The sequence below is a fragment of the Callorhinus ursinus genome, unplaced genomic scaffold, assembly GCF_003265705.2.
Source record: "Callorhinus ursinus isolate GAN/ISIS: 27379988/994484 unplaced genomic scaffold, GSC_fseal_2.0 scaffold12, whole genome shotgun sequence".
Classification (NCBI taxonomy): Eukaryota; Metazoa; Chordata; class Mammalia; order Carnivora; family Otariidae; genus Callorhinus; species Callorhinus ursinus.
The window spans coordinates 68,400,441-68,414,811 of record NW_027397074.1 but is presented as its reverse complement, the minus strand read 5'-3'; the positions used below and the strand labels follow the sequence as shown (position 1 = coordinate 68,414,811).

General features: G+C 39.7%; 1 protein-coding gene across 2 annotated transcripts in view; it reads left to right on the top strand.

The window, feature by feature from the left end:
* Window positions 1-1,729: 1,729 nt before the first annotated feature.
* The window catches only part of TNPO3 (transportin 3), a 79,352-nt gene continuing 66,710 nt past the window's right edge, over window positions 1,730-14,371 (top strand). Inside the window, exons 1-2 of one of the 2 annotated variants that reach the window (XM_025865610.2) lie at window positions 1,730-2,207; window positions 13,706-13,866. Coding sequence is in view for 1 of the 2 variants with exons in the window: in XM_025865609.2 (XP_025721394.1) it covers window positions 2,088-2,207 (120 nt within the window). In the remaining variant the exon portion in view is untranslated. The remainder of the gene's footprint in view (window positions 2,208-13,705; window positions 13,867-14,371) is intronic. The other variant, XM_025865609.2, reaches the window with a different exon arrangement.

Here is a 14,371-nt window from a genome sequence, read left to right as displayed (position 1 = left end):
ATCCAAGATCATGAAGATATAGTCCTATTTTCTTCCAAGGGTCTTATAGTTTTAGCTCTTACATTTAGGTTCTGGGATTTATTTTTTCATTTATGGGCAAGGTAGTTCCAACATCATTCTTTAGCTTGTGAATATTCACAGAACTTTTAAACTGTACGGCTGGTCTTTCTTTGCAATTAGACTATAAACTCCATGAGGGCAGAGACCAAAATGATCTTACTAAATTTTTTTTAAAGATTTTATTTATTTGTCAGAGAGAGAGTACAAGCAGGGGGAGCAGAAGGCAGAGGGAGAAGCAGGCTCCCCACTGAGCAGGGAGCCCAATGTGGGACTCGATCTCCAGGACCCTGATATCATGACCTGAGCAGAAGGCAGACGCTTAACCGACTGAGCCACCCAGGCGTCCCTAACTAAATTTTTTCTGAATGAATGGATGAATTAGGTTGACAGAATATCAAGTTTCTTTTCTTTTGTCTGAAACCATATCAATTCTGTGCAGTACCACTGTTTTCATTATGATGTTGGCAATTCAAATCTGTTGACAGTAACAATTCAGAAACGAATACACAGGCTGATAGGAATTGTATTATTTAACAGGCGTCATGGTAGTGAAACCGATTTGGATTCAAATCCTGACTTTAAGAACTGTGTAACCTGGGGCAAAGTACATTACCTACTTCTTATTCTATAAAATGGGGATTTAGTTGGTGTAGCTGTCAAAAAGATTAAATCAGATCTTTTAACTACAATGCTTTACACATTGTAAGCATTCATCAAATAGTGCATTTATTACTGCAAAGAACTAGCAGCAATGTCGGGAAATCCATTAACATACTTTTGTCCAAAATTTCTTCAGAGTGCAGATTCCAAGATTACCATTTTCTTCTGTGAATTGAGAATTGTCAGACCTTTGATTTTTGATTCGTAAAGACATACACAAAAATTCAATTCAATGTGGAATATTAAAAATAATATTTTATTATTTGACAGAGAGAGAGAGAGAGAGAACACAAGCAGGGGGAGCGGGAGAGGGAGAAGCAGGCTTCCCGCGGAGCAGGGAGCCCAGTGTGGGGCTCGATCCCAGGACCCTGGGACCATGACCCGAGCGGAAGGCAGACGCTTAATGACTGAGCCACCCAGGCGCCCCTCAATGTGGAAATGATCCTAAAGATGTATGTAAATACCATGGAATTCAGAGTGTCCTGAGCAATAGAATAAAATACCTTGTTGGGTTAAGAACTTAGTAGACAACGGGCTGAGCACAGATTGTAGGCATTTGGGGTTCATCCCAGTGTGGCACATATTTCAGTTTTGTACATTACTTGTACATTACGTGTCTGTCTCATCCACCAGAGTCAGCACAGAAACCCTGTCTTCAGTCATCTTTGCATTTGCCGTACGGTGGACACTGCACGGACAGTTGAATTGAGGCGCCTTGTCCACGGGCGTCAGAAGGGATTCCCTGGATAGGAATGGAGAAGTCCTAAGGGGGTTGGAAAGACCTTGGACCCACTGCCAAGGAGAGAAGAGCAGCTCAGGTATGGAACGCACTGGTCCTATTGCTCCAATCGTACGCAAGTAACGGAGAGAACCACAACCGACTGCCTCTTCCCCGCTCCCGGCTCGGCAGGGCCACTTCCGGGAGGGGGCGGGGAGACAGGAGGAGGCGTGCCGGGAAGAAGGCCGTTTGCGCCGCACCGGGCGGAAGTGTGCCAAAGGTATCGGTGCTGCGACTTCCGGTCCGGGCTAACGCGGCTGAAGTACACTGCGTGGTTTGTGTGGTGCGGTGACAGACTTCTGAAGGCAATTCAGTGGGTGAGGAGGCGAGCATCGGCGTCTGAACTCAGAAGTCTGGAGTCTAGTGAGAGGATAGGGAAAAAAGCCAGGAACCCGAATACAATCTAACCTCTGTTTCCGAGGGGGCAACTTCCACGGGAACCCCTCTGCCCTGGTAACGGCCAAAGAGGAGATGGCGCCAGTCAGGGAGCGGCCGTGGCCGACACAGTGAGGAAGCTTGAAGGCGGAGCAACCGGAGAAGCCTCCGGAGAACAGCCAGAGCCGTCGCTGTCGCTACCACTGCCACCACCATGGAAGGGGCAAAGCCGACTTTGCAGCTCGTATACCAGGCAGTGCAGGCGCTTTACCACGACCCAGATCCCAGCGGAAAGGAGCGCGCCTCGTTTTGGCTTGGAGAGCTGCAGCGTTCGGTGAGGGGCCCACAGAGGCCGTTCTGCGCCGCGGGGCAAGGGCGGGGTGGGACCTAGGCTCGAGCTGGATCCTGAGCCGGGCGGTTGGCCTCGTGAGATGCTCCTTAGGGAGGAGCTGCTGCCGCGGGGTGGGGCTGCGAGGCTACATTTACGCCGCTTTTCGGAAACTAGTCGCTGCTGGTCGGTCGCGAACTGGCCCTTTCCCCACCCCGTACAATCAGATTTGTAGGTCCCGTACTCGCTTGTGGTATCGATCTGGTCCTGTTTAAGTTTTACGCTTGCTACTTGCTTCTTAGGCCCTGCTTTCGCGTTTAGCCTTCCTTCAAATCCAGTCCCAGTGTTTCTCCATCTTCCACTTACGGGTGCTTTATCCGTCTCCTTTCGGTGTCCCAGTGTTCGCGTCTGGCAATTCCATCCCAGTCGTAGCCTTGCACCTTAGTGTGTCTTACTGATTTTTCATTAAGTAACAGTGATAGTTTGAATCTATTATTCTCGAAACTTCTCAAGGTTCTAGATTCTTTTACAGGCGAATTTCCACCGTGTTTGGGAGTACAACGTGATGTAAAGAGAAAAATACCAGTTGAAAATTCTTGCAGTTAGTTCACATCTTGCTGCATATTTGTTCCCTAACCTTGTTTTTTCCTTGATTTTAGGTTCTTTATAAGATACTGGTATCCATAGCTGCCTTGATTATTCCATATGACTGTGTGAACATCCAGTTAGGGGGTTAATTTCAGCCTGTTAGACCTATTGTATTTCTGCATTCTTTAATTCACGTGTCTTAACTTTCCTCTAAATTTCATACTCACTTTTTCTGTGCTTTATTTCTGTGTGTGTGTGTATACTTGGTGATCTTGCTGACTTTACCTTTCTTACTTTTGAATTTTATATTCCCAAGCATATTTTTAAAGTTTACTCCTTCCCCTTTCTCCCCCCCCCTTTCTTTTTTAAAACTAGTAACTGATACTTAAAGGTGCTCTGCCCTTCTAAATGAGACTCTGGGCTGCAAGTGCGTAATAAATATTTAAAATTTTGCAACTTTGGCTTTAGATATTACATTTAAAAATTTGGGGATCCCAAGTTCTGGATAAACTCATGGGAAAAGATAAAGGAATAAGACTCACTGTAGGCTCCACAAGAAAATCATTCACATGTGCTCTTATTTAGTGTTTAGTTTTTGGGGAGTTATAAATCTGATACATCGTACTAAAAGTCATCTCTTCCCTACTAAACTTGCTTTTTGTTGTGTGTATTTTAAAATAAATATTTGTGTGCTTACCCTGTACCACAACTGTGCTAGGCTTTGGTATATGCAAATGAACCAGGCAAAAATCTCTGCTTGCCACATAGTATATTTGTGATGACTAAATGAGTTGATATCTGCAAAGAACTTAGAAAAGTTCTTGGAACCCAGAGTTTAAAATATGTTAGTAATTGTTATTTAAATGGTAGTCACTCTTCTTACTTTCCACTACCATCTGTTACAACCTTACATTTATCATCATTATTACTATTTACAGTAAGGGTCCCAACAGGAACAGATGGCACACTTGTAATAGAATAGTTCAAGGAGGGCTTATTTTATAAAAGTATTGTTTATAAAGGTGCTGGTATAATGTGGTACCACAAGAGATAATGAAGTAACCTGTAGCCAAACTAATTAACATCCATAGGCAGGAAGGAATAGGAGAGGGAGTAGTTACTTGAACTCTGAAGGAAAGTGTGGAGTTGGCTGCCTTGAGAGGAGATGGGCTGGAGGAATAAATATATTGACCTTATTCCCCTAAACTCCTGGGATTCTTCTTTGGGCAAACCCAAACAAAAGCTAGGGGACAACCAGAACCAGTTGATATAGTCCATATAGGTCAGCATAGTGGGGCAAAAAGCAGTAGGGAAGGGTGGGAAAGTGGACCTAAAAACACATCATTTTTAGGCAACTTCGGCATCAGGATTCACAACTCAGCTGACATTTCAGCCCCTTAATTCCCTTACCTCCTTTTCTCAGCCTCATGGTCACGCTGTCACATCTTGGATCTTTCCATTACTAAAAAGCCACCAATCCTCAAGTCGCTAACTCAGCTACATGGTCACACAGTCACAACCTGAATCTTGTCATTATTAAAAAGTCACCAGCCTGGGGTGCCTGGCTGGCTCAGTTGGTAGATAGAGTATGTGGCTCTTGATCTTGCAATCATGAGTTCAAGACCCATGTTGGTATAGAGCTTACTTAAAATAAAAGCGGGGGAGTGCCTGGCTGGTTCAGTTGGTTAAGCTTAGGTCTTTATCTCAGGGTGGTGAGTTTAAAACTCATGTTGGGCTCTACATTGGTGTGGAGCCCACTTTAAAAAAAAGTTACCAGCCCCCCACATCACTAACTCAGATATCTGCTCTAATCACAACCCACTCTTCTAGTTTGCTGCTTAGGGATTCAAGTAACCTTATATAGTAGGCATTTTTTGAAATCTATGATTTTAATTTCTATCAAAATTAAAAAGTTATGGGGCACTTGGGTGGCTCAGTCGGTTAAGCGTCCAACTCTTGATTTTGGCTCAGGTCATGATCTCAGGATGGTGAGATCCTGCCCCTGTGGGGGGCTCTGCACTGGGCAGGGAGCCTGCTTAAGATTCTCTCTCTCCTAGTTCCCCGACCTCTCACTCACATGCTCCCTCTCTCAGTAAAAAAAAACAAAAACACCCCCCCCAAAAAAACATATATATATATTTTTTTAAGATTTTATTTATTTGACAGAGAGAGACACAGCGAGAGAGGAAACACAAGCAGGGAGAAGCAGGCCTCCCACGGAACAGGGAGCCTGATGCGGGGCTTGCTTGATCCCAGGACCCTGGGAACATCACCTGAGCTGAAGGCAGATGCTTAATGACTGAGCCACCCAGGCACCCCATGTAGTTGTATTTTTAAAACTTAAAATATTTTAAAATAAACTTTTAAAACTTTAAAAAGTTATAAAATGGATTTTACAAGAAAAAGTCCTAGGATGTAAAGAGCAGTTATGTTTAGACTTTATTCTGTGAAAGATGAGGATTTGGGCTCCCTCCATCTTCTGTTGCATCTCTCTAAACATAGTTATATCAGTTTTTGTTAAATATACACAACACACATTGTGAACCACATAGCATATATAACATGGTAATTTTTCCTTTTTTGTGCAACTTTTTTTTTCTGGTGGTAGTCATTACCTTTTTCTTTCTTTCACATTTACTTCATTTTCTGTATATCTGTAATAATTTGTTCAAAACCCTCTGAGTATGTAAATATCCTCTTAGTATGTTCAGATTGGTAATCTCTTTCCTTTTTTGGTAGAAGAAAACCTCTCCCTAAAGGGCTCTATCTTCCTGCTCGATCTGACCTTGTTATTCTCCAGGTCTGTTGCATAATTATTGTCCTGGGATCTCTAACCCTCCTAGGGAATTACATTCTCTTTCTTGTGTTAGATGCATTGAATCCTGGATCCCATGATCTTTTCTAGGATTACTCCCTCATTTGATGGCTAATTGAGAAGGGAACCTTTACCCCTTCTCTCATATTTCTGTTGGTCTTTTTTTCTTGGACCACTTTTATCCTGAGAGCAATCCTTTGGATATAAATGGGGCTGCCAGTGCAGGTGGGAGAATGAACCAGGGAATGGATCTTACCACGATGTATGTAGGCTTTATTTATTTATTTTTAAAGATTTTATTTATTTATTTATTTATTTTTTTTAAAGACCTACAGTTTCTTTATTGAATAACAGTATTTAGAAATCAAGATCTAGACACTAGGCTTTATCATGGCAGCTATGACATCAAGACTTGTAACGACTTGTTGCCATATATTATAGCTATGTTGCAAACCATCAACATTACTTGAAATCAACAAATTACATTTTCAGTGTTCAGCCTATATAAAGATTTTATTTATTAATTCATGAGAGAGAGAGAGAGAGGCAGAGGCAGAGGGAGAAGCAGGCTCTCCATGGAGCAGGGAGCCCGATGCGGGACTCGATCCCAGAACCCTGGGATCACGACTGGAGCCAAAGGCAGACGCTTAACCGACTGAGCCACCCGGGTGCCCCAGTATGTAGGCTTTAATTTAATATATTTTCAGTATGATATTCTTGTCCTTAGGTGAGTCTATTGGCCAAGAGTGCAGAGTCCTTCTGTATCAGTCTTTCCAAAGTAAATCTTGAGTCTTCTGTGACGGTGGGAGGATAGTAGCCTGGCCGCTCAGTCTAACTGCTTATTACAGATTTTGAACCCACTCCTATGTTTTTTCTTCCGCCTGTGCATCTGCCTTCTGGTGTACCTTTTAATTCTTGTACCTGGTACTTTAAATTCACTGAGATTTTGCAACGTGAATCATTTTGCCCCCTTGGCTTTCCGTTTCTTATCCTGTCCTTCCTCTGAAAAAGTTTCAACTTTTTCAGACCTGCTAAGACAGTTAACTCCTCAATAAGCATTCTAGTTTTCACAGTTTTGTTAATATCAGTCATGTTTCCATTCTTTTTGTCCTTATGGAACACCCCCCCCATTTTAAAAAATCTCTTTACTCTGATTTTAGTAGATTTTTGGAAGGGACCCATGGGCAAACAAATGTATTCAATCAGTTCAGTCATGTTAAACAAATCCCCGAATTAGTTCTTGAATTTCATCAAAACCTTATTCAGTTGACTGGCTCCTATTGTTTCTTCGTTAGGTCTTGTCTTACTTTTCTCTATCTAATTTGGATTACAAGGTCTATCATTCTAGTAATTTTCATAAATATACTGTACCATCAGCCCTTCACCTCTGATTTGGTATAACTTCAGCATAGGTGTAGCCAACTGCTTCTCCCTTCTCCTGTCAGGTCTAGGTGCTCTGCATCCATTTTCTGAATTCTTAGGAACCTTGATCTTTTGGTTATCCTCTCACTTGCATCTTCAGACTCCCTCTTTACTGCGTCTTTCCCATCAGCATTCATACAGCGGTAGTATTTCCCATAGTAAGCAAATGGTTATGGTGGGGAGGGAGAAGGGAGGTGGTAGAGAATGCTTTCTCTGTCCAATTTTGTTATTTCTTTAATTCTTTCATACTTCTGTGGTTTTACTCTTTCCCAGTCTTGTCTTCAAATGAAGAAACTAACCAATCTTTTCAAAGCCCAGCCTAAATTCTTTCTCCTTGAAGTCTTAACTGATTCTCTTCAAATGAAAATCATTTCTGCCTCCACTGAACACCTAGAGCACTTTATATAATTGCATTTGTAATTTTTTTTACCTTTTTGAAAATCTGTTTTGTTCCCCCTGTTAGACTGTAGAATCATTTTATTTGCTTATATGATACAGTTGAGGGAATAATTTAATGGTTATTAAGAAAGCAGTGACCAAGGTGCCTGACACAAAGGTTCTTAAAAATGTGTGTTGAGGGGCACCTGGGTGGCGGCTTAGTAGGTTAAGCGTTTGACTCTTGGTTTCTGCTCAGGTCATGATCTCAGGGACCCACATCAGGCCCCACGCTCAGTGTGGAGTCTGCTTGTCCCTCTCCCTCTGTTCCTTCCCCTGCTCCTGCTCTCCCTCTTGCAGAAATAAATAAATAAAATCTTAAAAAAAAAATGTGTGTTGAATGAATACGAAGGGATAGTTGGATGTCTCAAATTTTTTTTGCTGCCTCTCTCTACCATACCCATGGGTAATTTAAAATAATATTATTCAGCCTCCTGTGATCTGTTTTGAGGCTTTCCATCCTTATTTATTTATTTTTTTAAAGATTTTATTTATTTGACAGAGAGCAGGAGAGCACAAGCAGTGGGAGTGGCAGAGGGAGAGGGAGAAGCAGGCTCCCTGCCCAGCAGGGAGCCCGATGCAAGGCTCGGATCCCAGGGTCATGGGATTGTGACTTGAGCCGAAGGCAGTTGCTTAACCAACTGAACCACCCAGGCGCCCCTCCATCCCTTTTTTTTTTTTTTAAACAAACTTTGTGAGGGGCACCGGGGTGGCTTAATTGGTTAAGAGTCTGCCTTCAGTTCAGGTCATGATCTCGGGGTCCTGGTATCAGCCCAGCAGGGAGTCTGCTTCTCCCTCTCCCTTCCACTTTTGCTCTCTCTTGCTCTTTCTCAAATAAATAAATGAAATCTTTGAAAAAAAAACAACCTTTGTGAGATAAATTTATATTGCCCTCATTTTATTCTTTAAAAGACTTGGGTACAGGAAAGGAGAGGAACTTTTTGACTCAATAAGGCTTTCTCGAGGTAGTCACTAAGTACAGACTAAAAGTCTGTTCTAGTGTAGTAACAGGCATAGTGTTTTAATTTCAAGTTTGTTGTTAAGGAACGAATGTGCCTAGTTTGTTTGAAAACCATTTTGAAGAATATACATTTTTTTAAAAATGTTTTATTTATTTATTTGACAGACACAGCGAGAAAGGGAACACAAACTGGGGGAGTGGGGGAGGGAGAAGCGGGCTCCCATGTGGGGCCCTATCCCCAGGACCCTGGGATCATGACCCTAGCTGAAGGCAGACGCTTAAGAACTAAGCCACCCAGGCACCCCAGAAGAATACACATTTTGAAAAAACATATCACTTCCCTCTAACTTTCACTTTACTAATCTTAAAGCCATTTAGTAGAATTCTAATGACCTGGTAACAATTGATTTGGTTTAAAGGTGTAATTTAGATAAGGTTTAGTCCATGCTATGAGTTAGCATCTTTTCTCTTTCTCTAATATTTATATAAAACAGCCATTTGCCAAAGAATCTATATTCATTACTCTAAGCTTTTTTTTTTCCTGACAAAATTCTTGGAAACAACCTACAGCCATGGTTTTGATTTATGTGATAGGCAGGTATCACTGATACCCAAAGTTTTTTAAAATAAAGCAAGTTATTTTGAGACAGATCTTAAAGGAAGCCTATCAGTGAACTGTTCTGAACACTTTGTCCACTTCTGGTAACCGAAATGAGTAGATGGTGTAGAAAGCAAGCAATAGAAGGAAAGACCATCTCTTTATACAGCTAATGAATTATGCTACGCATTTCTTCTAAGTTTGTAATTTAGATTATAAGGAGACTACTTTTATAGAGACAATCTGTGGGTCAGAGGTTAGCTCAAAAATTTTATAGTTCAGTCTGGAAACTGAAACGGAATGATGAAATCATAAAAAGCAATCAAAGCATGCTCTGATGGACTAAGTTGACATTGTCATGTTTGGTTTGTCACATATCCTTAGGAATTTTCTTCCAAATATCCTATCAGGAAAGTCATGGATCATGGAATTTCAGCTTCACATTTCTTTCTTAATAATTTTCCTCTCTGGAATTTCTTGATTCTTTAGCCTAGTTAAAAAAATCTAGGGTCTTTGGTTTTTCTTTTAGCAATTGCAGTTATTGACTTGACATATCTGAAAATCTGGGCTTTTTTTATGCTTATGCTTTCATCCTTCAGTTAAGTGACTCTTAAAACATGACATGCTTTTGAAAGGAGAGCTTTCTAGAAAAGAGAAAATATTCATCTACAAATTTTGTGGATCAGTTAATTCAACGAACAGGACTACTGTATGCCTTGCATTGCTGGAAACTGGCAACACATAAATGATAAAAACCAGAGACCTTTATTCCAGAGTTCAGCAATCTGGCTGTGTCATCTAATATGGTAGCCATTAGCCAGATGGCTGTTGTGACTACTTAAATTAATTAAAATTAAATAAAAGTTAAAATCAGTTCCTTATTTGCCACATTCCAAGTCTTGGACAGTGCACATATAGACATTTCATGTCTTTGGTGTGTTGGAGACTATGAATGAGAATTTGTGATGGTATTTATGTTGGCATGGTAGTCTGTTAGCCAGTGGCTTTCATCCATGTTTGGATTAGTTTATTTCTTGTCTTCCCAGGCCTTGGACCAAAGTTGGTAGTGCGATTCAGGATATAAAATTATCAGGGCAGTGCTGCATTTTCTAATTATAACACAGTTTTCTTCCAAAGCTTTCCAGATAGTTCATTTTTTTTTCATGTTGATTGTACTGATGTCTATAAAGAAAATGGAAAATAGATTGCATAGATTTTTTTTATTGTGGTAAAATATTCATAACATAAATAACCATTTTTAGGTATACAGTTCAGTGGCATGAGGTACATTCATGTCGTTGTGCAGCCATCACCCCCGCTGGTCTCTAGAACTTTTTCATCTTCCCAGACTAAAACTCTGTACCTATTAAATAACTCTCCATTCCCTCTTCTCTCCAGCCCCTGGCAGCACCATTCGACTTTTTGTCTCTATGAATTTGACTATCCAGATACCTTGTATAAGTAGAATCATATACTATTTGTACTTTTGTATCTTATTTCACTTAGCATAATGTCTTTAAGGTTCATTCACGATCATTCCTTTTTTAAAATTGCAGTAAAATATACATAACATAAAATTCACCATTTAACCATTTTAAAGTGTACAGATTAATGGGTTTAAATACATTTATGTTGTTGTGCATCCATTATCACCATCCATCTCCAAACTTTTTCATCTTGTAAAACTGAAACTCTGCCTATTAAACACAGTTAACTCCCCATTTTTCCCTCCCCGTCCCCCAGCCCCTTAGCAACCTGCTTTCTATCTTTGTGAATTTCACTACTCTAGGTACCTCATGTAAATGGAATCATACTGTATTTGAACTTTCGTGACTGGCTTATTCACATAGCATAATGTCCTCGGGGTTCATCTATGGTGTATCATTTTCAGAATTTCATCCCCTTTTAAGGCTGAATAATAACGTATGTACCACATTTTGTTTATCCACTCATCTGTCAATGAACACTTGGGTTGCTTCTACCTTTTGGCTATTGCAGATAATGTTGTGACCATGGGTGTACAAATACCTTTTGGAGGCCCTGCTTTCACTTCTTCTGAGTATATATCCAGAAAGGGAATTGCTGGTTATATGGTAGTGCTGCTTGTTTTTTTTGTTTTAAGGGACTGCCATACTGTTTTCCAGATTTTATAGAATTTTAAGCTCTGTTGAACTTGAAAACAAATTTAATTCATACGAAGTTGAGATTGCTCAGATTACCTCTCTTGTATTTTTCTAGCTTGTACCCTGGTACTGAAGTAACTAACAGAGTGTTTTACTGCTGTACAGGTGAAGTCTCAGACAGAAGCTTTATTTCTCGTTACTGGAAGTTCATAGTGCTGCTAAAGGGGAAAATATTGTAGTGTTTGGCGTGTAGAACTCCTTAAAAATATTGACTTAACTTTCCTTTCTGGTAGAGTTTCCAAAATGACAATAGTATGAAATGTGGTTTTTTTCTTTTGGTAAGAAATTTTCTGTTAATGGAGTTTTCATTATGTATTTTACCTATTTTTTCTCAAGCCCGTAGCACAGTTCTTTTCAGTTTTTCCTCTGTATTCATTGTTTTCTGTTTCAGACATGTATAATACTATTTAAATGGCTCCAGAACAGAAGAAAGTACTTAGAATTAGACCTGAAAATATACGGGTTTTTTACATAAGGTTTCAGAGTTTTCTAACACTTTGATGCTTTTTTTTTTTTATACAATACTTTAAGCTAGACATTTCACATTCCTATAAGATTGAAAAACTTGAATCTTCAGCATAGTGTTAACATATGCTTAATATGTCTGAGAATATTCTCATTCTTCTGGTTTGTATGAGTTGTTATAAAACTTGGCTCAGATGGGCAGGAATAGAGACCAGTGACTAAAGGAAATAGGTTTTCTATATTTTTGGCTTTTAGGAAGTACTTACCTTGGCTTTGTTTCAAATGGTTTCAAGGTTGGCATTTTCTGCTTTTAAAATAGGACTGCCTAGTATAATTAGTAAGGCCCACAGCAAGCAAAGTGATTACCAAGGAATGCATGCTTCAGTCACTCCCAGACAAAGTTGATTTTATGGATCCAGATTTATTTATCTTTTTTCAGGGCCATTCTTGAGGTTCATGTTCACCTACTTAGGTCATTGACGATTTTAAATTTGGATAGGGATTTTTTACACTTGTCATGAAAATATTTTGGCAGGATTTCTCAGTACCGTATTATGCGTGACTGACAGTCATAAACTTGAGCCAAATTTCATTTGACAGAGTTCATTAGGATTTAAGATTGTTCGAAAATGCTTGTCCCAGAAACATGGGGATCTCATCAGAAACTGAGGTGGCCACAGGATTCAGTGCTGTCATTTGGTCTTACTGATTGCCTTCATTGAAATCAAGATAGAACAGTGCATGTGGGTTCTACAGTCTTCTGAAAGTTGACTTGAAAAGTGTTTGGAAAGTTCTCATGGACTTTGAATAGCTTAATGATCTTGTAAAGAATTATTTTTAGCTAGGAATCTCTACCCTCCTATAAGGGAAATAGTTATCTCCCTTTTAATTATTTATTCAATTGTTATGGAGATGGCTGTGAAAATGTTTAAGTTGGCTGAATTTGTCTCTATAAAGGAGCCTTTTTGCTTCTAGAAAAGTTACTTAATGCGCACAAGAGTATTCTATGGGTATGGGAGCCTGCTAGGGGCTTTATATGACTTTTTCATTTACACTCTGCTTTTGGAGATGGGCGTTTACTTATCACTGCTGTGGTGAAAGTTTTAACTTAAGTTCATTTCATCATGGTTTCTGCATTTCAGGCCATCTTACAAAACAAGTTATTTTGAAAAATATAATTTTCAAGATAAGATAGTTGACCAAATTAAAAAGTTACTTTCTCTGTTTCAGGTAAATTAGACTTACTCTTTTTTTTTAGTCTGTCTCATGGGAATGATTTTTTTTTCTTGATTTGGGAAATTCTCGTTTTCTAGCTCTACCACGTTGTTACAGGGTATATCTCTAAAGCTTTTGTTCTTGGACTGATAGTTTTTTGGGGGGGTTTGTTTTATTTTTTTACTCTGTCTTAGTCTCTTCCCCCAATATACTGTAAATCTTTAAAAGTCTTTATTTAATAAATATATCATTCACTAATTGAAATGCTTAAAAAACTACAGCAACCTGATACTTTTATGTTATTTCTCAAATTTCACTGAAATATTTGTATTTCCAGAACCTCATTTTCTTTTTGCCAGAGCTCTTCTGTCCTCAGTGAAGTATTTTAAGTAATTCTGCTTAATTTGAGCAGTTTTTTGTAGGATTAACTAGCAGCTTTAATCCGCTTCCAGTTCTTGGCAGCTAATGAATCCTTAGGCTCCTATCTGGGTGTGTGCTTGCTTTGTTGACAGCCTGTCTGCTCGGTGATTTAGGTTGATTCGGCAGTTTTAGAACTGTTGGTGTAGAAGTGAGTCTTGGAGCAACAGAGCACCATTAAAGAAAAGGAAAGGGCAAGTACTTTTAGGATTTGCTGTGAAGTATAATGAAAGACTTAAGAGTATGTTAGTGAAAGGATTGCTGGGCCATAGCCTGCTTCATATTCATCACATAGTCATGGAAATATCTTTTGAAAAGACTGATGTAAAGGCCTGTTCTGCTACTGCTTTGTGAAATGGAAGATTGGAATTAGATGCTTAAATGGAAAATGTTCTCTTGTTGCAGCCTCTTTGAAATGTGCTGCTGGTGGGAGCTGCAGCTTCCTCCTGCTGACTCTGAGCCCCAGGCTTCGGTTGAGATGGTCCTTTCAGAAATGTGGAGCTTAGTCCAAGCCTGGATTTCAGTGGGTAGCACCTGGCATCTGTGGCTAGAAAGTCCTATGAAGTGTAAGTGCTTTATTCTCTCCTTCTCAAGAATCCCTTTTCCTTCCTTATCTTCCTTCTGTCTGCAGCTCAGCAAAGGGGAAGTACAATGAGCAATATACTGTAGTGTCTAGGGTATCAGGATTTGGTTGCATTTTCTTTATGATTCAGTGACCAAAACAAGATTATTTGTTTTTGGATGTCAACAATTCTTAAACCGTCCTAGAATTCAAAATAAAGTTGATAAATTATGACCCCTTAATATATAGTACTGACAGTATCATCCCAAGTAATTTTTCATTGACAGTCTACTTAGCAGCTGTGATATTTAAGTTTGCCACGTTTCTTTAGAGATCACTCTGTATTTTATTCTTACTCTAAAAGACAAGTATTTGGAAAGAGAGGCACATTTGACCAGTGGGTGAGGTAGCATCAAGATAAATAAGGGTGGTTAAAATGAGAGGACAGCTCTTTCACTTTGGTTCTGCCTGTTTGGGAATTTTCTGAAGACCAGTTTCTCATAGAAGTG